This window comes from Pocillopora damicornis, chromosome 4, assembly GCF_964200805.1.
Source record: "Pocillopora damicornis chromosome 4, jaPocDami1.2, whole genome shotgun sequence".
In the NCBI taxonomy this organism is placed as follows: domain Eukaryota; kingdom Metazoa; phylum Cnidaria; class Anthozoa; order Scleractinia; family Pocilloporidae; genus Pocillopora; species Pocillopora damicornis.
In genome coordinates this window covers 28,077,187-28,104,534 of record NC_142673.1, presented here as the reverse complement: position 1 = coordinate 28,104,534, position 27,348 = coordinate 28,077,187, and the positions used below count along the sequence as shown (strand labels likewise).

General features: G+C 39.0%; 2 protein-coding genes across 2 annotated transcripts; both read right to left on the bottom strand.

The window, feature by feature from the left end:
• Positions 1 to 890: 890 nt before the first annotated feature.
• On the bottom strand, positions 891 to 27,300 carry LOC149047543 (uncharacterized). The gene is made up of 22 exons (XM_089202405.1): positions 27,104 to 27,300; positions 26,302 to 26,373; positions 25,897 to 25,968; positions 25,579 to 25,638; positions 25,247 to 25,321; positions 24,905 to 24,979; positions 24,039 to 24,110; positions 23,217 to 23,291; positions 17,961 to 18,032; positions 17,106 to 17,171; positions 16,270 to 16,341; positions 15,988 to 16,059; positions 15,482 to 15,553; positions 14,645 to 14,716; positions 13,054 to 13,125; positions 9,894 to 9,962; positions 7,984 to 8,055; positions 7,509 to 7,565; positions 6,806 to 7,017; positions 5,220 to 5,339; positions 2,420 to 3,934; positions 891 to 1,566 (listed from the first exon to the last, which is right to left on the bottom strand). The coding sequence occupies exons 1-22, from the start codon at positions 27,292 to 27,294 to the stop codon at positions 1,403 to 1,405; spliced, it is 3,399 nt and encodes a 1,132-aa protein (XP_089058531.1). The 5' UTR covers positions 27,295 to 27,300; the 3' UTR covers positions 891 to 1,402.
• LOC149047544 (uncharacterized) lies at positions 10,027 to 12,617 on the bottom strand. Its single transcript, XM_089202404.1, has one exon. It carries the CDS (start codon positions 11,532 to 11,534, stop codon positions 10,146 to 10,148), a length of 1,389 nt encoding a protein of 462 aa, XP_089058530.1. The 5' UTR covers positions 11,535 to 12,617; the 3' UTR covers positions 10,027 to 10,145.
• Positions 27,301 to 27,348: the final 48 nt, after the last annotated feature.

Below are 27,348 nucleotides of genomic sequence, written 5' to 3'. Positions count from 1 at the left end.
AGATAATAAAGTATTTAGCACGAGGTCATGGGATGTGGAGCTCACTGTTCTGCCCATGTGTCATGACCTTGAGCCAAACAACTTCCCATCTGGCTCTCCCACTCAGTTGATAACTACATAGCACTATCAGACTTTCTGCCTCAGGGTATAATTCAAGGAAGTTTTGTTGAATTGATTAACAGTGATCTTCATGCATGGCAAGCAAAATAAGAAAGAAACTGTCTTATTAGTAAAGATAAAGTAGCAATAAAAGTAAGATAACTTTCAAACATGTTATTTGGAAATTCCAGACAAACCCCAATAAACTTGCAAAATGCCAGCCTGACAATTTTCAACTTGACCTGTTCGTGATCTGTTCTAAGAATACCTAACTTTGTCCAACTGTTCCTTGTTATCAGGTATTTCTGTTTCTTGAGATAATTATTTTGCCCTTGTAAGCTCTTAGAGTGGATGGTGGTAGTTTGTCTAGTACAGCCCATTTCCAAGCCCTCAGGAGTCGAGATCTGGTCCCTAAATAAAGCCCCGAGAACGAGGCTAAGTGTAAATTAGGTTTCGACGGTACAAAGAAAATAAAGCTGAGGTTTCGAGGGTTACCTCCAAGATTAATTGTTTATCTAGAAAACTGATCGATTGTTCTTTCATTCTATTTTATTTAAAGAACTGAGAAGGATTGGAACGTTTGATAGCTAACCTAAGCGGCATCCCCCGGGATGCTAAAATTACCCAAGACCCCCTTAACGCTATTTCTGCAGTTGCACCGCTTCTTTATAAAATTTTATGATAACCTAAAAGCTACGTGATAAGATATTCTTCAAAATTGTTAGAGTTATTCCCATACTCAAAATATTATCATCAGTAAAAGACAGAGAAGATATAGCGACAACCATTACTAATTACTAAAAAAAAATCTGTGATTTCATCTGCACTTTTACGTTTTACACTTTTATACATTGTTTTTACATGCTAGCTGAACCATCCATACCTATCGCCCATGCAGGTTTCAAAATCATAAAATTGATCCTTCTAGACAAAATACAAATAGCTCCATTAATTTCGTTACGAAGAATTATCTTCTGATCTGCGTACTAGTTCGAATCTAGTCTCGGTTCCAGCCTCCTCTCATTCGGCTGTGATAAACAACTGTCTGGTAACTTAACGACGCATCTTGCCAAGGCAGGGGGAAGAGGAATTTTGTTTGGGGATCACTTGTTTTTCAGGGGAAACGTAGTGGCATCAGTCATCACCATTAGGGTAAAAGAGGGATCATTAGCACTTGACAGAGCCTCATGGGGGAATCAGGTAAATTTTATCGTGAAAAAAACAAATCATCCGTTTATCACCCCCTCTTCCCCTAGACGACAAATAATGACTGGTCCCTTATCGTGAAGGGCTCAAGAAAATACTAGTCGCTATCTTCATTGGAGCTGAGCAGTTCATCAGATGTTCCCGTTCTTGTGACCGCTTTATTTTTAAGATGAGCGACTTTTTGGCGAAAGAAACTGCAACATCGCATTGGACAGAAGAAAACATACTTCTTGAATAACATCATATGGACAATCCCTTTTCCTGATAAAAGAAAAGAAAAGAAATGCAATTAACACTATGGTAGGGACGGCAAGTATTTTATTATTGATAGGTTCTTAAAAGGCTTCAACAGAAAACCTAGGCTTTTTTATTACACAAGAGTTGTAATAATTTGCAGAAGAAAAATTGACTTGCCTTCGGAGACGTTTGGAGATAAAAGAGCAAAAATAAAATCGTGACATTGTAAACATAATTCAACGTTTGTTTTTCCTTGCAGATTCTTCAACTAAATGTCCTAAATTGTTATTATAAATTGTCGTGCAAGAAATCAAGGCAATTCCTCATTAAACCTGAGTGTTCTATACTCATCTGATACAAAGTTAGCTCGAATTAGCGCGGGAATCTTCATCCCCCATTTATTCGATGGGCCAATCATAACTAGCGAACGCCGAGAGACTGGGCGCGAGAAGAAGGAAAAACACTCTTCCTCAGCTGCCGTTGTTTATTATCAGAAGCATTTTCTTTTATTAAGATACAAGGGAAAATATTTTGACTCATAATCAGGAATAACGCCTTACAGAATCGAAAGAAGTTTCCTTTTTTTGTCTAAGTCCCTGATGTGTTAAGGTTTTATTTTAATGTTGGCCGTTATGAAATTTTGCCGATTCCTTTTTGAGAGCTGACTACTACAAACGCTATTTTACGCCGATATTTGGTTGGAATAAAGTAGTGCAAAAAGTTGGTAGATTCCAAGTCCAATCTTCTCCAGTGATCTTTGCAAACTTCATTTGCTAATTAAGACGTGCAAATTATGGAGGCCTTTGCAGCTCGCGTGTGTCTTAAAGGCTAACATGCACATTCCTTATGTCATTGTTTACCCAACTTAGGCACTTACCGATGGCAAGCATCAGTACAGAGGCGTTGAGAACAACGAAGAGGATATTCACAAACACAGATTCGTTCTTGCCCTCCCCTTGATTCTCATCCCATTTCGTATAAACTGCACCAAGGCAAACGTCAAAGAAAATGACCCACAAGACAAATGTTTGTAAGCGGTCTTCAAACTTTTCCTTGATTGGTCGGAATAAGGTGTAGAGCACTCCAAAGACGCTGACCGTCAGAACAGTAAGGCTGATTTGAGGGAGGCTTTTGGATCCAAATAGGAAAATCAATGAGATCAATATCAGCTTGCGGTACATCTCTGTGACCTCCCAAAACCAAAATTTCTTCTTATAGTTCTCAAAGAACACTCGAAGTCCGAAAGCAATTGCTTTGTCTTCCCGGGACTCACGGTATTTGTAAGTGAGAAACAAAGCTAGAACTGGAAATCCCACGGGATATATTGCCAAAAGAGAAGCCATGAGCCAATACAAGCTGTGGCGAGGAGTGAAACACTTGATGGAGTAGTCAGCTCTCAGTAGGAAGATACAGTCGTTCTTATCGTCTGCGAAACACGTTTCTACACACGCACCGGGAAGAGGTAGAATTTGAATAATCGATTTGCTCGTCGTAGGGTAGGTCGTCAACAACAGCAAGAAAATATTCCGATAGCAAGATTTCTTCAAACTTTCAACTTGTGTTCTTTTCTGGCTTTCGCTAAGGTCCTTCTTGTTCATGATGTAGCGTTTTTTAAGAGATAGATACAAGAAAAGTGAGCCAACAAGTAGGACATTCAAGGCAACGATCAATGTGAACTTTCCAAGCTGATCTAAACGCAAAGAAGAATCAATGCAGCTTAGTGGAGCAAACTGAAAAATGTTCCCTTCAAATACTTTTAGAAATTTCTCCACTGAAATCAAAGTGATCGGCCACTGGACTTTCGCCAATGCTGAGAAAATACCAGCAATGACTTGATAAAAACCAATCACAATCTTGAAGCACGACATGACGACATCTGCAACTGTTCGGTTATTCTCTGCACGTTTGGAGTCACCCCAAAGAACTATTAGAAACACAGCAACAAAAAGAACAATCACCAAGATAGACGAGATTATTGTTACAGTTAGGTGAGGACATTTCAAACATGAGTGGAAGCGGAAATAAAAGCCGTTAGAACAGGTTGCACACAAATTCCCTTGATATCCTTGATGGCATTCTGAGTCGATTCCACCCTTGCAGGACTTGGCATGGGGACATTTGAGTGGCTTCGGAAGTGAAGTATTGAACGTTGAAAAGGACTTGTTGTAGTCTGATCCATTAGAATGGATATTGTTAACAAAACCTTTGAAACGCTCTTTTTCAGACTGATTGGACCATTTCCAGAAGTAGTTAGGAGCAAGTATTGCTGTATCGTCCTCACAAACAAAGCCGTATGGTGGACATGTTGAGCACGGGCCAAAACGATCCAACCGATAAAAGCTTTGAAGACATCTGCATGCACGATATCCAGCAGTCTCGTTCGAAAGCGTGCCTGAAAATAGAGTGATTTTAAAAATCAATAGGAATACCAATCAGTAGTTGTAGGTGACATAGCATAGAGTGGGAAAGGGTTTTCCACGCACTCACTTCCTCTCTTATTTCATTTGGCTGAGATGTAAGACCTCACTAGCGACCTAAATTAACATTTGATATAGGTAATCACATGATTTCGAGTGCAATTTGGAATAAATAAGTACGAGTAAATTTTTTTAAAGACTAACAAAATTTCACGAGCCCGTAGGGCGAGTGCAATTTGTGGTCTTTGAAAAAATTAACAAGTGCTTGTTTATTCCAAATTGCACCAGAAAAATCATGTGATTACGTTAATAATATACATGCAAAAATACGAGATGGCTTATCGCAAATAAGCACAAGCAAAGCGCACGCATCGTGCAAAAATAATTAATTCAAACCGTGCGTTCGGTCAAAACAACCGCGTACGATCAAAACAATAATATGCAATGATATCTTCACATCTTTACGGCGCAAAAAAAGTTCAAACTCCGGCTAAACAGTTCAAGGAATTGTTCAGTCTGTGTCCGAATCACTTTCGATGCAATGGAATCGTCGTTTCCGAGGTTTAACCATGTTTGTTTTTAATTTCGGCGTTGGATCGCTCGAGCAAAGTGTTAAGGTGGGTCGGCTCGCAATTTTCGATTTCCTTGGCAATTCCCTTCTCTAAACACCACTTTTTCCAAACCGACAACCAAAAATCAGTGCTTTTTACAGTGTTTTCGTCGTTTGAGCTGTTTTTCAGCTGCGGTGGCGAAAGAAAACCTACTTAAAACTCCGGCCATTGTTTCGCCAACAAATTTTCACATTTTGTTGCGACATCCAAGGCTCGCATTTGATTGGCTATTTGTGAGTTCTTTGATTATTGACCAATCTGTCTGATTTGTTACTTTCTTTGCGCTGAATTAACCCTCTTCTGCACTGAATTAACTCTCTTCTGCAATGAATTACCTGAAAACTGCGTTTATCTTAACCAATCAGAACTGAGTAATTTTTCCATGTATATTATTATTCATTTGATACATGCATATCAAAGTCCACAACAATCAAACATACACCAAAAAAAGATCAACAATCACTTTTGCCTCGTCCACCTGTTCTCAGGCCGAGTAAAATTTTGGATCATCCATTTTAGATTATCATTATGAAGAAATAGACTTGTTTTGGCTAAATAAGATGCCTGAAACTTCTGACTGTGTAGGAAGTGTCCTCAGGCGTTGTCAAGTTGAAAAAAAGTTACAGTACACAGCAAACATTATATTTACCGTAAGGACATGCCACGCAATCGGTCGCTTTGGTCCCAGGACTATGCAGTGTAGAAACGAATGTACCATTACTGCATCTTTTACAATCAACTTGTCCCATTTCATCCTGATAAAAACCACCTGCAAAGATATTATAGAACAAGGAAGCAGCTTCACAAGTGGGTTACTATGGACCCATAAACAGGAGTTGTCAATGTAGGAACTTTGAGAAATGTTCTTGATTTGTTTTGTTTTCAATTCATTTCGAATGGAATGTTTCCTGTAAAAGATCATCTTACAATGCCAGTAAAAAATCAACCAATCAATTTAATATTCTGTAATGTCCCTTTAAATTCTGCTGTCGACGACTTACCCCCACTTCGTTCTCTTGAAAACCATGTGATATCCCAGCCCCCCTCCCTCTTTATACATGTACTTGATGGCATTTCTGTTATTTTTGCTATACAAAGTGCAAAGTGCTATGGAAATTCTGTTAGGAACAGACATAGTTTTAGACATTTTTTACCAACAGGGTTTCCTGGATGTAATATAAGCACTTAAATATTGAGACTAATTGTGCTGTATTTTCACGTTCCTTTAGATATTAGCAAGTATCACTTTTCACTTAATAACAGTAAATAGGCTGTATTAGGCAAATTTAACCCTTTAGCTCCCATGAGTGACCAAGACAGAATTTCTCCTTGCAATATCAATACAGTATCAAGCAGACAAGTGAGGAGAATAAAGCAGTAAACTCAACTAGGGGACTACAAGTTGATTTAATACCAAATTCTCCGAACTGACATCATGAGTATTTAATGACAGACAGTAGGAGGAATTACTAATGAGATCTTGGGAGTGAAAGGGTTAAATGCAAAGAATACTGCAAGAAAAAGGTGACAGTTATCTCATTTAGTGAATATTTACTATCGTGTAGCACGAAAATGTCGTGGGAGTTTATTTTGCAGAATGACTATTTTTTTTGAATTGGAATTTCAAGGAGGATCCAGTTTGAGCAGTTCTTACTTAACAAAGGTAACACCAATAAAGAAAGAAAAGTGATAACGGTATTTGAAATTTCTAGTTTGTCAAGTTATGCAAAGTGGAGTTATACAAGATATGATTTATAGATGGATATTTTGTGCGATATCCCACTCCCCCTCCCTCTTTACAAAAATCCTCCGACCTTCCCCCCTCCACTCCTACGCGAAGGCGATAAATAGTGACTTACCCCTGAATTCAATTGAGCCAGTCTGTTCTTTGGGCCAAAGTGAGCAAGGCTTGCAAACAATTTGGAAGAATTTCACCGCTTGTTTCTTTAATCGCATTTGTTAGTTTTGTGTCAATGACAACGTCAATAATAGTTGCATCGTAGTTCGGCCAATTATAGTTTCCTCCACTCTGTAGGCACAGAATGGCTCACTAAGAGGCCAACTGATGTAATAACCGGGTCTCACCCCATTGAAGAACTTTTTTATTTCTCTGTTAGCCGTAATTTACAATGCTTCGAGCTTACCCTTAGATATAGATGCTTGTTTCTAAAAAATTATTCTTAAAGTCTCTGCATAAACGAAACTTAACCATAAAATAATAGTACTCATTAATACCTGCAGGACACTCGACACAACCTGTTTCACTGGTATAGTTACCAACGGAACAGAGACTGCAATCAGCGCAACTGGAGTCTCTGTGCGGAAAAGTAGGTACATGGTGTGAGTCACAATCACGGCATTCAAAGCCTGAGCGTTTCCAGCCAGCTCGGAAGGAGCTTTGTTCTCCAGATAAAGTAACATGCAGCGAAGTCGAAGGAGCACATTCTCTGAAGGTTAGAAAATTACAACATATCAAAGGCTCGGTGATACAAAATAGTATGGCTTGCCTATTTTGTACCAAGGGGGAAACCGAGGCAAAAATTAATTAAGGAAACGGGGGAAAACGACAATATTGGGAGATGAACGAGCTCGAAAAATATGATAGATAACCAACTCAGAGTATTTTCGAACTGGTTCCAAATATCTTACATCCCAGGAGCGCGAGTAACCCCCAAATACAACTCTGCGGACTATTGCAAATGATGGAGGGAAAAAACGCATACCAACCATCTTCTGGTCCACGGTCAACTGCTATAGCTTTTTTATTGAGCCAATCGAAATTGAAGAATTGAAATATGCTTTGGTTAGGCGAGGCAGAGGTTTATACCAAGGCTAGCTGTGAATAACTTTTTTTTTCGAAAAATACCTGCACGAAGTTGGATATTTATTAGTTTAGATGTCCATTATTGAAAGGCCTATGAATTTAAGGCCTACTTACATTGTCGCCATATATCTTCCTCGAGGCAGCTGAAGAAGATTTTTACACGTCAATGATCTGTCAATTATTAGATTAAGAATAAAATAAATCTAAGTTGTAAAGATTGAAAAAATAACGCAATCATTATGGAAATTGTAATAAGATCAATTAGCCAAGCGGCTTACGTGGCTGAATCTTACATGGGTTTTAAAAACATAAAAAAAACAACAACAACAACAACAAAATACATAAAAAATCGTAAGCATTAAGAAACAAAAACAAAAAACATAAAAACACCAAACACTTTGGGCTTGCAGCCAAACTGGAAAACAAATGGTCAATGGGACAGTCGATAAGGGTAACAGTGATGAAGTCAACGGCAAGGATAATAATGACAACAATGTAATGGCGATACATGAAAGTAACAAGGAGGACTGGCAATACTGTTGTGATTATCTAAGCTATTTGATGTGTATAACTTCCCGTCTTTACTTACACCTTAGTATTGTTTGTCATTTTGTCGAAAATTCCATCTGGCAACAGTGGTAAAGGATTGTCAAAAATGGTTCTGAAAGTGAAATACTAATTCATTACACAGTTAATGCATTTCTGGGGTCCCAGACAGTGTTATGTGCGCCGTTTGTTTCTTTTTCTTATGAATGTTTTGGACTTTTTGAGTATCATCTCAACAAAAACAGAAATAAGACATCTTCAAGAGGAAAGCAAAGGGTTCGTAAGTGATGTGTGATTAATAAAGGCCAAAAATTAACGCGATGCGTAGATTTTTACAGAGGCGAGCGTGATTCGTGAACTAATGTCAGCGTGGGATATGATTTGCCTCCTGAAATATATGGGACCCGTGAATTTATTTAGTCCTTGCCCGAAGCCTTGAAGACAAGAAGAGAGATTGCAAGTTTTCTCATTCAAATACGTGACGTATGAATTTTTGCGTGAAACAGGAACAGGAACTCTCCATCCCTCTCCCTTACTCTTTGTTACCCTCCTTCGAGTAACCTAAAAGTGACTATCTTTAAATAAGGGAACGGTCAAAGGAGGAACGGTAAAAGGAGGAACGGTAAAAGGAGGGACGGTAAAAGGGGGGAACGGTAAAAGAGGGAACGGTAAAAGAGGGAACGGTAAAAGAGGGAACGGTAAAAGAGGGAACGGTAAAAGGGGGGAACGGTAAAAGGGGGGAACGGTAAAAGGGGAGAACGGTAAAAGGGGGGAACGGTAAAAGGGGGGAACGGTAAAAGGAAGGAACGGTAAAAGGGGGGGACGGTAAAAGGAAGGAACGGTAAAAGGGGGGAACGGTAAAAGGAGGGAACGGTAAAAAAGGGGGGAACGGTAAAAGGAGGGAACGGTAAAAGGGGGGAACGGTAAAAGGAAGGAACGGTAAAAGGGGGAACAGTAAAAGGGGGGAACGGTAAAAGGGGGAAACGGTAAAAGAAGGGAACGGTAAAAGGGGGAAACGGTATAAGAGGGAAGGGTAAAAGGTAGAACGGTAAAAGGTGGAACGGTAAAAGGTGGAACGGTAAAAGGTGGAACGGTAAAAGGGGGGAACGGTGAAAGAGGGAACAGTAAAAGGGAAGAACGGTAAAAGGGGGAAACGGTATAAGAGGGAAGGGTAAAAGATAGAATGGTAAAAGAGGGAACGGTAAAAGAGGGAACGGTAAAAGTGGGGAACGGTAAAAGGGGGGAACGGTAAAAGGGGGGAACGGTGAAAGAGTGAACAGTAAAAGGGAGGAACGGTAAAGGGAGGAACGGCAAAAGGAAGAACAGTAAAAGGAAGAACGGTAAAAAAAAGGAACGGATTTTACGAAAAGATTCTCTGTTCTAATTAAAGATTCCTCCTTTTAAAGGTTCCTGCTTTTAAAGATTCCCTCTTTTAAAGATTCCTTTACTATAAAAGATTCCCGCTTTAAAGACTCCAGCTTTTAAAGGTTTCCTCCTTTTAAAGATTCCCCATTCCCCATTCCCCGTTCCCACCATTTCCCCTTCTTCTTTTAAAGATAGCCATTTCAACAAAAACGTTTAGCTTGAGTCATGCGAGTAAATTAATTAATTAGGAAGATTTAGCACCGCGTTTACGTGAAGCGGCAAACTTCAGCTTGTCCTTTCACGTTCCACATAAACCTTACTGCTTTAGCTTCGTGTAAGCTCGCTTCACTTCGGTTGTGAAATGATTTTAACCGTGAAATTTCATCTACCCTTGTATCACCTACAAGAAATAGCTTTGAAAAACCTTTTTTCCAGGAATTAACCTCTTCTCGGCGAAAGAAAAAGGGAAGGAAATCTTATGTACAAGGCAAACGGCGAAAGTGGACACTCGCCGTGGCCACTCTTGCCGTGCGGTGATAAATCTCTCCTATGTATCGCATCTCAACTTTTAAGCTGCAGTTTGCTTACAGCTGCCTCAGAACAAGTCTGTCGAAGCTTTTGCTTTCAATGGTTTTAATTGCATTACTGTGAAGAAACCTGAAGAAGAAGAAAAAACCATTTCGGTGAAGCAAAATATCCAATCGGGAACAATCATGAAAATACCAGGAAAGATTTATTACTCGACGTTTCGGGGTCATCGTGACTCCATTATCAAGAGACTAGTTTAAAAACATGCAAATAAGGAAAGGTACAAGAATAGCATAAATTAGAATGAACGGCTTAAACAAACACCTTGGCGCGGATGGAATCCGTTTGCACGTTCAGTGTCGGCTTACGCATGCGAATATACAACATTTCACTAACAAGGCAATCAAATTTGCCGTTACATTTCGCGATGACGTTGAATTGCTCGATCAAGCGTTCAGGCATTTCACTATTGTGCTGGAGGTGGTAGTGTTTGTAGATAGAAGATGATTTCCTTGTGTGCCCTTCTACGCGATCGTGTAAGTGACCACGAGTATAGCCCACATACCCTGCATCACACAGGTTACATTTAAATTCATAAACGATACATTGTTGGTTAACAATAGGGGGCTTAATTTCGTGTTGCTTAAGCTGTTGATCGAGCTTAGGGCTAACGAACACTGGTTGGACAGTCACGCTTAACTTCGAGCTTAGACTGTTCAGTTGTTGTTTAACATGATTAGCTGACGATTGGTCCTTGAAGGGTAACACTAATCTCACAATCTCCGATGGTACGTCTGGTGATGGACAGGGCTCTGCAGATGAAATCCTTCTCTCAACAAACCGCTTGATTGTAGTTTCAACCAGTGGCTTTGGGTATCTCAAGTTATGAAAAACCCTTCTAAGGCGGTCACATTCCTCGGAGAAGAAAGACCAGTTAGAAGATAATCGATAAGCGCGATCCACCATGGTGTTAACTAGGCTGCGCTTGTACTTAATGTCAACATGACTCTGGAAATGCAGAAGGAGACCCGTGTTGGTTCTTTTGATGTAGACCTTGCTCTCAATCTTTGGTGCACGGTTAAGCAGTTCAGTTCCTAGAAAGGGAAGGGATCCTTCCCGTTCGACTTCCATGGTAAACTGGAGGGAGGGATGGGTAGAGTTAAGGGTGTCTAGAAACTGGCCAGCGGTCACCCTATCAGGCATTACGGTCAGGGTGTCATCGACGTACCTCCGGTAATAGCGCGGAAGTTGACCGTGTTGTTCGAGGTTTTCCTCAATCGAGCACATGAAGACGTTAGCCAGCAACGGTCCAAGGGGAGAACCCATAGCGACTCCATCTGTCTGCTCATATAAAGCACCGTCAAACTGGAAAAGCTGGTTTTTCGTAGCTGCTCGGAGGAGGTCGATTAGGTCCGCTTTAGAGATGTTCAAGCTGTGCGTCTCGTTGAACCAATCCTGGGCAAAGGCTTTTTCAGCTAAGATCTGTATTGTTTCCTCCAAGGGTACATTTGTAAACAATGAGGTGACGTCATAGGAAACTAAAATTTCGCCGTTCTTGATCTCGAAGCCTCGTACTTCATCAGCAAAGCGGAATGTGTCTGTCACTGTATATTGGTTGCACGACAGGGGTTTAAATTTGTCATCAAGCCATTTCGCTAGCGAGTAATTGTAGGTGTTAGTAGCAGAGAGTATTGGCCGCATGGCTAACTGTTCTTTATGTGTCTTCGGCAAGCCATACAAGTGTGCGAGTCTGGACCCTTTCGGCGGAGAGCGTCAGCAATGGATTTCGGTAGAATCTTTCGAACGAGAGTTTCCAACTCCCTTTCTTTCTGAAGGAGAGGGTGGTAATACTTAGGAGGTCGTCCTCTGGTTCTCGGTCTCTCCGAGTCGACGAATCGGAATTTGCTGGTATCGTTTATTGACGCTTCGGATAGTAGGCGAAGATATTCTGATTTATCCATAACAACAACACCAGACCCTTTATCCGGTTTTGTGACAACGATGTCATCGCGTTTTTTCAGATCTTCAATAGCTTGCAAGAGGGCTTTAGGAGGTTTTGGGCTACTCCTATTAATATACTCTAGCGCAACAGATCGTAAGGTTGCGGCTGCTAGTTCGCGTAAATTCTCGTTTGGTAGATGCCGTTCAAGGTTCCAGTATGCTTTCTCGAAGCTTGCCTTGATCTCAACTGGAGACACTCTTTGCGGGATCGCAAATTTCAGGCCACGACAGAGAACCAATTTTTGGAAGAACGATAGTTCGTAAGAGGAAATATTCAGGATGTGTTCGTCGACGTCAGTTTCTCTGTAGAGAAGCCTTGAGATCTTTCGAGTGTGAGTGTTCGTAACTTCAAGTTGGAGTTTATTCCGAAGCATAGTGATGGTTCGTAAGATGCACATATAGCGGAATAGTGAGCAGGTCTGACGGATTTCATCATAGATGCCATTGATTTCCTCTCGAAGTACCATACTCTCCTGTATTCTTACTCTGAGCTCCTCCGCGATCACGTTCTTTGTAAAGGAAGCAGATGATTTCTTCCACTTAGCACGCCTATCTTTGTCGATCTTGGCAAAAGTAGGTGTGAGTTCGAAGCTCTGGCATAGTCGTAGAAAGTTGATTGATCCCTCGCAGTTGATTTGCTTTTTGCTACAGCGTTCGAGTTTCCGAAACAGATGTAGCTGATTATCTCTTTTCAAACACTTGATCAGCAGGGATTTGCTAAAGCAAAGGCATAGAAAAAACCAGGAAAGATTTATTACTCGACGTTTCGGGGTCATCGTGACTCCATTAGTTTAAACTAGTCTGCACTGAACGTGCAAACGGATTCCATCCGCGCCAAGGTGTTTGTTTAAGCCGTTCATTCTAATTTATGCTATTCTTGTACCTTTCCTTATTTGCATGTTTTTAAACTAGTCTCTTGATAATGGAGTCACGATGACCCCGAAACGTCGAGTAATAAATCTTTCCTGGTTTTTTCTATGCCTTTGCTTTAGCAAATCCCTGCTGATCAAATCATGAAAATATCGTATTAATGAATGATGTAATTTGCAAGCAAATAAAAATGATAAAACTTGCATGAGTTATTAGCATCAAGTAAAAGCAATTTTCAAAGCCATTTCCACCATAAAAACATTAGCTTAGTTACCAAACTCTCCTAGGTATGCTCTTGATACTTAGAAATTTGCAACATTCCGTAACATGGAGTGAAACTTATACTTACAGTGACTTGAGAAGGGGAGTCCCATCAAAAACGTCTTTGGCAATAAATGCCAGATTGTTTTTGATAAGCATTCTGAAAATTATAATTCAAAGGAAACATGAAACCCATAAGAAAATAATGTCGCACGTGAAGTGTCATTCACAACAAATATAGAAATACGCGTAGTTGAATTATAGAATGAGACTGGTCAATTCGTTTATTTGAAATTATTCATAGTCTCCGGATATGGTTACGATAAAATAACTCTATGAAATTAACATTTAATTCATTAAAATATGGGTCTCGTCTTCTACCTTTAATTTGTAAACAAGGAAAAGCGACTTGATATTTCGCCTAAATGTATTTGTTTTTCGTGTTTGCGTAGCTTCTTCTGTTTAATGAATTCCTCAAGTGTTCAGAGGAGAATATCCACATGTGTTTTGACTTCTATACTGTTTATAGAGGTTGTTATCTAAACTTCGAGTGAATATAGAACGTCATACCGTGTTATTATATTCTCATCAACACGGCAGTCAAACTTCTGTGCATCTGCGAACGTTTTCAAGGCTAGATGGCGTGCTTTTAGGCTTTCAACACAAGTTGATTAAAGAACAACCACACAAGCGAGTAAGTCGCCGTGTTGGACACCGTACAACTTTTGTGGTAAAGCTCAACATAAAATGGCACTTCAGCAGCAAACCCGTAATCAAATAAGCTTTGAGTGCGTAAAGTTTTTAGTGTTCTCTTTCCCCAGTTTACTTTCTTTTACAGATTAACAAGGTGTTTCAAAAGTTCGTTCCGGTTTGTTTTCTTCTAACGTTTCATCATTTATTTAAATTAATACTAGAGAGTATCAACAATTTCGGGAAAGGAACAACTTACACAAATGGCGCGAAAAATGATGGGAAAACGCACGCATGCAGATTTTGCGCAAAACATAGGCAACTAGCAGACAATTAAAATTGCTATAGGTAATAATTGTAACAAATTCTCTGCTTCAATTTATTGATAAAATTCTCACAATCAATTGATTTGTTGAGAAAATTAACAAGTTCAAAATCGGAACGAACTTTCGAAACACCTTATACATGAATGTATCACTGTTTTGTTGCGATTTTTTTTCGCGTAATTGGCGTGACAGCGGTTGTTTCCAAAGTTTTCCTTTGAGCTTTTGAGTGGGAGCTTGCGGGCGGCTGACCAAAATTTACCCCTTGCGCATGCCCTATGTTTTACAGCTACATAGTTCTAATCTAGACAAATCTATGTTTGTCATTTTTCGAAACGCCTAATAAACTATTAATATATAATGTAAAACTTATTGGGCCGGTTATTTGAACAAAGTTTAGCCGTTGTTTAACAAAACTTCGTCATAAAATATCCTGAATTAAGCTGAATCTTTCATCTAAACATTCACTCTGTGAACAGTGTCACGAGTGCCGAAAGCTGGCAGTTGAAAGACATTCATGGAATAAAAACAATCCAATCATAGAGGAAACGTAAGCCCCTCTCCTTGCATGTAAGAAAGGGGTTGGGTTAGACCCGGTGTAAATCAGCTAAGTAACTCCTTCGTTCGCTACATTACTGTGAACTAAAACCTCTGAAGCAAACTTACAGTGTGTTCAAATTTGAAAGTCCACTAAAGGTGCGTTTATTAATGGAAGTGATGTTGTTGAAGCTAAGCATCCTTAAAGAAAAAGTAAAAGAAAATTTTAAGAAGTGAAGTACACAAAGAGAGAAAACGTATATACATCGGAATAGGTCCTATTCGATAAATTACATAGATATATAAGCCCGTAACGCACGCCTCATGATATTAAGGACCGCTCAAAAATTAAACGCACGCAACACTTCAATGCAACATCTTGCATCATTATTGGATCGTGTTGTGAGATATTGTAAAAGAGCTGTCAAAACAAGCAAAAAAAATCTTGCAACACCCAAAAATGTTGCAACAAGAATTTTTAAATTTTCAAACTTGGTCTAACATCATCCAACGTCTTGCAACACGTTGTTACAAGTTGGCCAAACGCGTGCCACAATGTTGTGCGCCACAATGTTGCAAGATGTTCAGCTGAAATGTTGCGGACGTTAGCCAGGCCTTTATACGCTATATTTATCATTTGAAGAACTGTTTTTTTATTCCCTGTGGGACATGCATAACTTGTTTCATTACACTAGTATGGCTTATTAACTTCATGCAGTTTGTAGGCAACAAAACTGAGAAAAAGGAATTGATAGTATATGAATCCTTTATGGGGCAAATGACCAGGTACACGGAAAAAATGCAGAGAATTATTAATTTGGTTTATATTGGGTGGCTAACATTCCCATCGCTCTTTTTAAGGGATATGGAAATTTTGAATCGATAGATTACTGAATGTATGCGTCGATTGGGAGAAGTAAATTGAATGTTTTTTTCAAAATTGCCATACCTTTCCCTTTTACTTACAGAATATCTAATTTGTCGAGCTTATCAAATACGTTATCTGGTAATGACTGCAGATTGTTGAACGACAAATCACTATAAAAAGATAAGATGAATAAAGTAATTAACAAGAAAATAAAAACCCAATTGCTTTTTCTGAAAAAAGTTTAGAAATGATCATATGCAACCAACATGTCTACAATTTGTAAGTGGACTCAGATTTCAGTATTCCATATATCGTATTACCAGTGGCGGAGTTAGAGGAGGGGCCCAGGGGGCCCGCCCCTTTTATTTTGAGTAAAAAAGCAAGAATCGTAGAAGGAAGAAAAGCCAGCGGGGCAAGCGACAAAAACCGGGCCCCCCTTACCTCACCATAAACCCAGTGAAAATAATAGACCCCGATCGCGAGTAAAAATAGAAAGTTGTATCGCGTCCGTTTTCACTTAGTATTACGTCATTTCACGGGCAAAAATATCAAAAGACAGTCGCAAGATAACAACGCCTTCTTGGTTTTGTTTTTAGTTACTTACAGGTTTGCTACTACAATAGTATTCTGAAAGATGTTTGGTGGTAGGTACTCGATCTTATTGTTACGTAGATATCTACGAGAAAAAAGAAACATTCACAAAATTTCATTCCTTGCGCAAAATCTTAAAATACTTCCAGTTAGTACCTGTTATATTAGTTCTAGGGCTAAAGCGCTCTTCACCTTAGCCAAACCTTTGCCTGATGCATGTAAACATAGTAAAAAATGCTGTGTCCCTCAAATTTCCAAATGGAATCATTTGATGCTAAGAGAATCAAATACTCACAGTTCAAAAAATATTTGAATTCCTGATGTTACGATTTTCGTTACATCTGTGATCTGGTTATTTTCTAAGTTTCTGAAAAAAGAAAGGTCATAATGCAGAAAAATCCAAGTTGTGAGCGCTGATTTAAAATTCACTTTGATATTTTGACGATAGATAGACTCTTGTTTAGTGATGATATTTTCCTACAATTCGTGATGACGGTAAATTTTCCAATTTTTACCGTATTAGTCCAACAGTCATTTGGCCTTTCGAATTTGTACTAATCTAATTAGTAACGAGGTGTTGCAGATGAGTATAATCATGACAGCAACCCAAATCCTTTGGCTGACGAACTCAGTCTATTTCGGGTCCAAATCCAGTACAGGCCTGAAATTTTTTAGGCCTTATTTTCACGACTATTTAAGTAGTGTTCATAACTGCGAGAATCGCTTCCATATTCGTTTCTTCAACCGCCTTTCACATATGTTATTTTCATATATTTACCGTCATTTATTCACTACTTCACGGGTTTATTTGGAACCAACATATTTATTTATTTTGAACCAACATAATAACCAGTTCAACAATTTCGTCGCCGATTGTCGGTGGTAATTTCGAGAAACGATGATGAAGGGACCAAGACAAGAAACTGATTGCATGACTTTGTTGGCAATGGGACAAATTATTTCTCGGCAACTTTTGCTTGCTAGTAAAGTCGGGAACAAACCAAACTCTTCGATAAACTAAGTGCTTTCCTTCAAATGCACTAACCATTTTGTGCAGTCGGATCTTGGTAAATTCCAGATCCCTTGTCCTACCACCTAGATACACAATGATAACAAATCATAGCAACTTACACTTTTTTGGAATATGCAAGACGCTTCAAATCTGGAACAGATGTCAGGTTGTTATTGCTCAACAAACTAAAAGATTCAGAAAATTGGGAAAAAAAGACACAAACAGTTGTAATGATTTGATTATTAAGCTCAGGTTCTCTTTCAAAGCAAATATATTTGGTTTTGATTTCTCCAGTGGAAGAAATCCACTCAGTTGGCTAGTCTCCAAGGAAGCAATTGTTTGGTCACGTCACGAAACTCACAAATGGTGTTGTGTGACGAGAACAAACACTGAACCCTCTGATTGGCTAATTAAAGAATTAACAGAAAACAAAAGGGACAGGCGCGAACACTACCAAATAATACGCCCCTTCCCTTTCCTAACCCTGAAGTGTTGACTTCGTGGTAATGTAATGAATTAGCGTATTTCGCGATTAAAGATTGGGCCAATTACGAAATGTGACCAATCACAGTCCATGCTCATTGATTCGTGACCAAAGCAAACCTGAGCGCTATAGCACTGGACGAGGGTGGGATGTTTTCCCCCTGTTCTATATTAACTTTCAATTTTAAAAAGTTCAAAACGTGTCTTTTACAGACCAATCCGTAAATAACTCACGTGACTTACATCATTTAGATAAAACAAAAGAAAGATAAACTTGGAACCCTAGAGGTAGAGAGGCCCAAGAAAATGGCCGTCAAGAGTTTGGAAATGGCTCTTAAATGGAGCGGTCGGTTCAATGTAATTTTTCTATTTGGAGCTCTCTGTTGAGCAAATAACAGCATAAGATTATAACTCTTCTCAAATGAGCTTTTTTTTCCACAGATCATGCTTGAATAACGACACTCCCTTTTTCCGTTCTGTGAGTTACTTACCATATTTCGAGAGAGATAAATTGCTTGAAAGTTCCATCACCTATCGTCTTCAGTCTGTTATGATCAAGGACCCTATAACCCATTAAGAAAATATTTACAAGTTATTTACACCAATGAGCCAAGCTTTATATGCTTGAACGCGAGCAAAGGAAACTGTGGCTGGAATATGAAATCGAAGCTTTCAGAGAAACTTCCCTATAACCCTGGAACGTGACAAAAATAGCATAACAGAAAAAGAAATCCTTGAATATAATGTTACTACTGTTAGTGTTATTCGAAAAAGTTTGTAATCCTTCCTAGGCTACTCTTGACCTTAGAAACACAACCTTTCATACTAAGTTACCTTCAACAGTTCGGGCCATAACCATTTCTGGATATCGGTTTCGAGCTTTGTAATTGGGTGAGATCAAAACGAAAACAAAGCAAATTTGGCCGAGAGGTGCTGGAAACAAGAAGCTCTTTTTTTTTTTTTTTTTTTTTTTTTTTTTTGTGGCGGCCGTGTTGTAATGCGGTAGTAAGCTGAAACAAAATTCGCTAATAAGGACTGGACGTAAGATACCATTAAAAATATTCGTTTATTTCAAACATTCCACATGCATGTCCTCGACATTCTCGCATTCTGGAAGAATACAGCGGATTCTTTCCATCACAAATTCTTTGTAACGCTGTGGTCCTTCCACCAAGAGCGTCACAGGAATAAACAAGCTCCTCCGCCAGCCTGTTTGTATCTGGAGAACTTCTGGGTAGAGTTTAGCCTCGATGTTACTAACCGTTCTCCGTTGATTTCCCTATTTTGGGTTACAAGAAAACCCATTAAATAAGGTTGAACCAAATAACGCGCACTGATAACAATTGGGACGAGTGAGGTGTGAGATCGCGGAATCGGGACAATTTAATTTTTCTCCAGTATAGGTCGAGGAAAGACAATATCTTGCTTCTCTCCGATTTTTAAATAGACATTATCAAATTCAGTCCATCAAACCTTTACGAAAAGTAACAGTAAAGTAAGAAAACAGTAACTTACCCTTCAATTCCTGGTTATTTTGCCACATCACCGCCGCCTGGTTAGCTCAGTTGGTAGAGCGCCAGTCTGCTGTGCGGGAGGTCGAGGGTTCGAGCCCCAGACCGGACCAACACTCAGGGTCTTAAAATAACTGAGGAGAATGTGCTGCCTTTGTAATTGTACCAGCAAATGGTTAGACATTCAAGTCTTCTCGGATAAGGACTATAAACCGTAGGCCCCGTCTCCTGCATCTTCAGTGTTATATGGTCAGCAGGGGACGTTAAAGAACCCACACACTTGTCGAAAAGAGTAGGGGGCGTAGTTCCCGGTGTGGTGGTCTATCTGTTGTTTCATTGTACATTTTTGATGCATGGGCTGGGTGGGTGAGTGAGATCAAATATGGACTGATAGCGGCAGCCAGAGGCGCCTTTACAAGCTGACGTTCGATCTCACTCAATTAGAATTGTAAACCGCCTTGAGACAGTATGTGATATGTGCGGTATATAAATACACATTCATTCATTCATTCATCGGAGCAAAGCATGCAGCTGTATGTTTAGAAAGTGCTGAACCGTGCCGATCTGCTGCCCTTTGACATCTCCTAAAGTGTATTTCTTTCTCTGCGATTTGCTGAAAATCTGGACTTTTCGTAGAGCCTCTGGAATGCGTTCCATTTCTCGTGGAAGAAGACAAGCTAGTGCATGCGAGTCATACGTGTTGTCGTCTTCACTTTTAATAACAAGCGGTGTTCCACGTGGACGAAGTATTCAGCGTTCCACGTGGAGTTTTGATCTTGAAATTATGATACCCGGAAAATAAACGCCAATAAATACATGAGTGGGATAAAATAAAAGCAAGTAGTCACAATCTATATTGAGACGAATACACATGATCGAATTCAATGCAAGAGAATCATACAAGGTATTTTGCGCGCTATTGATCGATTCGTGGGAAAATCTAGGTCTCAGAACACTACAAATTCGGTCCTACAGCTTTTAGTCGGCAATAATATGTCCTTACAATTACCCTTTGATTTGAACACCCTGTATAGAGAGTTTGTTTAGGTAATCACTGCAAAATGTGAAAGCACGAGCGGTGTTTCTAAACGAGTTTCACAATTACAGAGAAGTCCCTTGTGGTTTTAGACGAAAATTTCACTCTCATCAGTTCGTGTAGTTAAACTCCAACCTTTGTTTCCGGAATGCTGTAATAGAGACACTTCGGCAAGGCTTTCCACCAATGTGATTTCTTTATTTTCATCTTCATGCCGCTCTTATCGCACTTTTCCCGGATACGATACCTGAAGATGTGAGAGCTCAGTGAACGAATACCTCTTTGTTTTATATATGTTTGCCCGAAGGAGAACTTACTCGCTGGATAATCGCATTTATGTGTTAGATCCGTAATTTCCTGAAATTATTTTTTAGTGTGCATTCGCCTTGGCTGAATGAATCTCTCTGATGTCAAGATCGACATTGATTCGAAATTTCATCCACAGCTCCGATTTAAAAGATTCTTTGTTTGTAGCACTGACCCAGGTCCGTGGCAGATTTGTGCCACAAAGACGACAGTGTCTCGAGATACTGAATGTGTTCATCCATGCTGTTGGCTTGATCTGAAATTCACAATGTAGGCTTTTAAAGGTCCGATAAATAATTGTCCTTTTACTTTAAATTGGCCGGCCACAACGTATGGTTAAAATTTATGGTTTACACGATACTCCGATGGATCTGAACAAAGGAATCCGTCTGGTAGTTTGCACACTAACAGACTTTCAACATTCGTGCGCTCGAGCAAAAACCTCGTGCACTCGATTGGAATTTTGACAAATTGAAAGCAAATTTATTCTAGTTTTGTAAAAGATTTTTTTTAGGAATCAAAATAAATGTTGCATACCTGAAAACCTCAACTAAAGAGAGGTTACTCCTCGATCGAGCCCTTCGCAACATGAACCTCCACCCGACTTTTCATCTGAATTATTCCTTCTCGTCATTGCGACCACCATCAGTTCTTTGCTTGTTGTGTGTAATTGCTTGTCTTCTGTAATTTTGTAAGGTTTCATGCGATATGGGTAGGGAACAAAGTCGCTAAGGCTCGAATAAAGTAATGAGTGAGTTTCCTCGAGGTCCCACTCCGACATCCATGTTGGTGACGTCATCAAGTATCCAGAAATGGTTATGACCCGGACTGTTCAAAACGCTCGAGAGTCAATAATAGATACAAAATTGCTCCACGCCCGAAGTTCAACCATGTTTTCGAACAGAAACAATAAATTTCTTGGCTCTCCACGATGAAGGTTGAGGACTCATGCCTTTCACTCCTCAAACTTGTTCTCAGGTTTGAAGCATATGAATATAATTAGCATGAAAGGTCTTGTCTTGAAGTGCTATTTCAAATTTCAAAGGAAGGAAATGGAATTTTTCCACAGCAAATGGGTGCCGCCAGGCATATCAAACTTATTTCCCATAGGCGTGAACATTTGCTCTAATTGGCGTCCAGGCTGGCGCGAACAACGCTTTCCCTACGGCGCTTGCGCATCAGAGTATCAATCGCATTGGTGACAATTTACATTTGTAAATGTTAGGAGTGTCGATGTAGAGCAGGGTTGTTCCTAGACAAAACTCAGGATCGTCGGTAACAACAACAAACTGTTTTATTTCCGCGTAGTTGACTTCTTGTTTTTATAGCACTAAGCTTCTTCGCAAATCTCTCTCTCTGTTCGATGGAACTGTAGCTCTTATATACATAAAGTATAAGGATCTAGAAACTTCTCTAAAGAACTAAATTTATTAGTCAAGATTAACAGGGTTTCTAAATTTGAATAATTACGTAAGAAATAGAACGTTCCAGAATGTTCTTTTTACCAGAAGGTCACGTATAGATGACTTCGGGGTCTAGAATGTTCTATTAGAATGTGCTTCTATGGGGCTTTTCTTAGACAATTTTTCGTAACAGTAAACATGGCGGCTGCAAGGGAAAGGAGAGTCCCAAAACGATACCCCGATGAGTTCTTTTCAACTAGGCCTTTATTCAAGAAGAAGACAAGAACAAAAACCAACGACCGTAAACTTTCATCCTGTCGTTGTGACAGTCGTAGACAAAGTCGCAAAGCGAGTCAAATTCACCACGTTGGAATCGTTGGGATCTTTTTCAGTTTGTGATACTTGCAGCTTCTCTCTGTGTCGTCGAGCCTTTCCTCAAGTTTCTGTCGATTGGTAGTTTCGTACTGTAAAGATTCTTCTAGCGCTCGTTTTCAATAAAGTAATTATCTAGCTCGTGATAAAATAACTTGACAGAATGATTATTTTAGGTTTGGTCGCGCCATTTGTCAGTGAGCCTCGACATCAAAACCTCCACTTTTCCTCTTGCTCGCTTTGGCTTTGCACACATGGTCCCAATCTTTTTCCTGAAGAAATTTGTTATTCGATTGTTGACGACGATGCCTCTAACGCCCGTTTGTCACATGGTCTTCTCCACAACTACAGCGCAGGTAGATTCGCCACTTCCCTCTCCATTCCCTTTGGAAATTGTGTAGAGAAGATAGCTGAAAAATTGTTAAACACGACTGGTATCAGACATATTCGAGACTTACTAGCAGCAAATGCCGTATCTCCGGGAACAAAAGGAAAAAAAATCAAATCGCTTCATTTATTTATGAGACTACTTACTTTTTCATACTGCATGTAAACGTGGGTAACGAATGGCTGGAAAATCATCCTGTTTTTGGACCCTCTGATCTTTCTCCCATGGCTTTTACGGATCCGTAGAAGACCAGAAGTAAAACCAGTGAGAGTGCTCCTACTTGAGCGGCCATTTGACCCATCTAAATCGGTCGCAAACTAGACGAATTATATACCAAAATAAAGACAATTTCTCGCTCCATTCGAATGTGACGGTACAATTGAGATTTGAACATGCTCGAGAGAGCTAGGATCCATTCTTACGGGCTAACCCTGATACGACACTCTGAAAGTCTTCGTAAATTGCCTTATCGGAATATTAAAGATTGAATTTTGACTCCTTAAATCTTGAAGCTTTGGTATTTCAAAATAAGTTATAAATTTTTTTTTGTTGGTAAAATTAATCACTATCAAAATGTCTCTTAGTAATTGAGCCAAAGGTTCCAAATTTTGTGTGTTCTAGAGACACAAAGTGGTGGGGGCGGGGTCGCCCAGATTTGATGTAGGCTTTTGTTAATAGTGAGTTTGATATGATTTCCATAATTTCTGATAGTCTATAGTTACCATACTTACAAATTAGCAAGGTTATCCGTAAGTCCTTCCAATGTACCCTTGTCTATATGCGTCAGCTTATTATAAGACAGTGTACTGAAAACCGAAAAGTTAACAATGATATCATTGTCATTGTCATTGTCATGTCATCGATGTCATGTCGCATAATAAACTGAAAAAAGCATTACAGGGTAATTTAGTACTATCAACTAAGTTGATAACGTAAATTGGCCATCGTTAAGAATTAAAAAACTGACGTTTCGAGCGTTAGCCCTTCGTCAGCGAAGTAGTACCAGATTACCCTGTTATACTATCCCACCAAAGCAGCACCACAGTTTCTTTAGAAACTTAAATATCCCTTTAAACAAGATATTAGCAATATAAAATTGCGTGCTGTTAGTTTTCTGCGGTAAACTTGATTGCCACTTGTCAAGGATGTGATAAATGATGTGTGCCCGATTTAGAACTCAGTGATTTTAACTAGTTTAAGGAGATGTGTCTGCATTTTAATGAAGTAAATTTATTATCTTCGCAATTAAAAGTGTACTTGTCAATTCGAAAGTGAACTCCGCCACTTGAATCTTACCTTGCCCACTCCTCCCCCTTCCTAGCCTCCCTTCCCCCCATAAACTTGACGCTTGACGATCAGTGAGAATACTTGACCCAGAGGAAATACAACGCGGTAGCTGTTTGTAAACCGCGCCATATGTAATTTTGCGTGCGTGGACAGGTTAAATTATTGTCTTGGAAATGGTGGCGCCCACATTAGCTCTTGTAGCATATTTGAAGAAAAATTTGTTTACCTTTTTCGAATATGAAAACATAACGTAAAATACTACTTACAGGTCTTGTAATTGCTGCATCGACCGAAAAGTTCCATTTTGTATATTCTCCAAGTCGCAATTTTTCATGGAACTACATACAAAAGTTATTAAAAAAAAAAAAACCAACACAAAGCAGGTTGGTGCTGTAGAAAAATTTGAGCAAGACTGAGATCCACGTTATTGAAAGTTTCCTGATTTAAGAAACTGCCTTCGGGAGAATTGTTATTTTTATTTGTCAATGAATGTCTTTTTGAAATGCAGGTGTCTTAATTAAGGACACTGTTGGACATTTTCTGTGAAAAGATATGAAAGAATATCTTTCATTAGCCAAGTGGAGAAGAATTATCTATTTCAAAACGCGCTTCTACTGAACAAGGACCTCATCTAACTCTATCTTTTAACGAAACCTTCAAGCAAGTCAACTCAGCGATGGTCATGACCAATAATTTACAGTTCCATGCATAGAGCAATTTTCAATTGAGTGTTAAAATTGAATCCAAAATTTTGTTTTGGTTTTGCAAAGTCAGTCTTTGACTGATCTACAAAGCTCGCATCATCCTTTTAACCAATCAGATGCAAACGAAAACCTATCGTGACTTGGTCGCCAGCGTTTTCCCGCGTTTCCCGAATTTGAGTTTTCACTTTGAGTGCTCATTGGTTGTTGATGATGTAAACCTTTGTTATGATTGGCCGTTGGGGTTACTTTGGTTTTCGTTTTTCTACAGTCAATTAAAAACTGCTCTGCTGCAGGGAAAAGCAACGAGAGCTCGCTCGCTCGCTCGCAGTCCAAGCGTCGCAACCAACTTCGGGAATAACTACATCATGAGACAAACATTAATACTTTGTTCTATGGTAGTGATTTGTATGTTGAGCTACTTAACTTACAGATATTTCATATCGTTAAAAACAGCAAAGATATCTGCTGGCAGAGATGGTCCAAGTGGATTTGAATTAAGGTACCTGTAAAAGTGAACCGTTTGCAATCAGTAAAAACTCTCTTCTACATCCAGGTAGGTCGACATGATATAGAAACAGATGGCAAATATTCATGCTCAATAAAATGTGACGAGTGATATAACAAGATACAAAAGCAATAATTGGCCGAATAATAATAACGCAAGAGATCGAGGATAAGGTTTATTCTCTCTTGTTATGACATTATTTCTAGGATAATTATATCTTACTTACATTTTTTAAAGTTTTTTCCGGATGAAAAATTACACTTACAGTTTCCGAAGCCGTGTTAGTCCTTTGAGAATGACCCTTACATCCGCAATTGATATCAGGTTGTGTTCCAGTTTACTAGGCAAATAAAATACTTAAAATTAATTAGCTTTTTGATGAATTTAACGGCGTTATGATTACTCACGTAGCCTCATTCCATTTGCCTCACTGTGTCTCATCCATGAACAAATAACATCCCTTTTTTAATGAGAATGAGCTAACGAGAAACATCAAAATAAACAAGACAAAATAAAACATAGTATGACTTTTTTAAGATGGCATGCATAGGTAAATCTGAACTTTACGATGAACTTTCATCTACTTTAATTACTCACAGTATAGAAAGGCTTGGAGGAAGGTAAAAATTCCCTGAAATTGAATTCATTTCCAGATTTCTGGAAAGAAAATGAGAGCGAATGTTAGGAAATGAAGACTAGGTAATTAATTACCTCAATAAATTTTTTTCGACTATACGATGCAAATTTACTGTTGAAATTGCAACAATTAGAAATTCCTTTTAAGCAAATGAAGATCATCGCAGTATATACTCAACTTAAGCAGTTGAGAAATAAGGCCTGAAAAAAATTCAGGCCTGACCGCAGTACAAATATATGACTTTCATGTATTCTTATCACAATTAGAAATTCCCTTACATAATATCCAGCTTCTTCATATTCTTGAAAGTGTTTCGTGGAATGTGCCGCAATGAGTTATTTGGCAAGGCTCTAAGAAAAAAGAGCACACAAAAAAGCTAGTCATGATCAGGTGCAAAAGTTTAAGTAAGCCAAATGTTCCCCGCTAATTTACTGCGCTTTTCTTAATTTAAAAACCGTTTGGAGAAGAACATTTTCCAAGTGCAAATCCCTCATTCTGATTCGCTAAAGTTGTAGGCATCTATCAGTTAAAATTATTGAGTTGCTAACCAATGGTCTTTTTTGCGTTTACAGTTGACTCGGGAAATATTTTGTCACCTGGGAAGGTTCCTTTTCTAATAACTGTTTCAACAATCCTACCTATTTTCCTTGATACTTGACAGTTTTATCTCAATTACTACTTACAATTCCTTCAAAACAGTCAAGTCCCTAAAAGTGTCTTCTGAAATTGTGTTCAGGGAACAACTTGAAAGATCTCTAAGGAACAAATTTAAAATGGTTAAAAAAATGAAAATGATTAAAATGCAATTTGCAGAGTCGACGTAAAAGATATATGTTACCTTATGAGGGGAGTGTTATTGAGAGGTCTTGAATCAATGCCACATAAGAAAAAATAACGCAAAAGATCTCAGGAATGTGTAAAAGTTCAAAAGGAGGCAATAGCATGCAATTTACGCAAAGAAAGAGAATTTGTAGAGGAAACAGGATCGTGAATGTCTTAACTCTAAGTGTAAGAGTTCGTATCCAAACTATGGTGGTGTAATTTCCCCCAAACGAGAGATGAGTGAGATGTGTAATTTTGTGAAAGAGAAATGTGCCTTATAAAAAAGTGGGTTCGTACAAAAAAAATTTATCGTTATAGGTTATCAAGAATTGGGGTGAAATTGAATTAACGAGCTGTTAAGTACATAGAGAGAATATTCATGAAAGCTAACAAAAAATCACAAGTTCAATTGACGCAAATTTCTTAAACGAAGCTGGGGGTGCGATTGTATTAACGTGGCGAATACTAAAATGAAATGTGCTTTCGTGTGAATCGAGGCGACTGGTTGTATATTGTGATAAGTGTGGTTTTTCCTACGATAAATTTGTGTATGCGTTTTTTTTTTTTTTTTTATGTGTGTGTGTGTGTGATAGGTAACATACCAAAAGAGAAGATGACACGTCTAGAAAGAACAAGGACGATTAACGTTTTTGCATCACTTACAGTGTCAATGTATTGTTTGGGATTTTGGCCGGAATGGGTCCATGAAAATGACACTTTACTCTCACGAGGGCGCGGGTCCTACCAAATTTAGTGCAGTTACAGATTTCAGTTTTCAGGCTGCAAACGTTACTCTCACATGGTGTTACAAACCAAAAGACCAAGATGACTTGTATCAGGCCAATAAACATCATCACAGAGTCTAGGTTTCTGGGAACAAAAGTTACAACATCTTCATTTCTAAATTA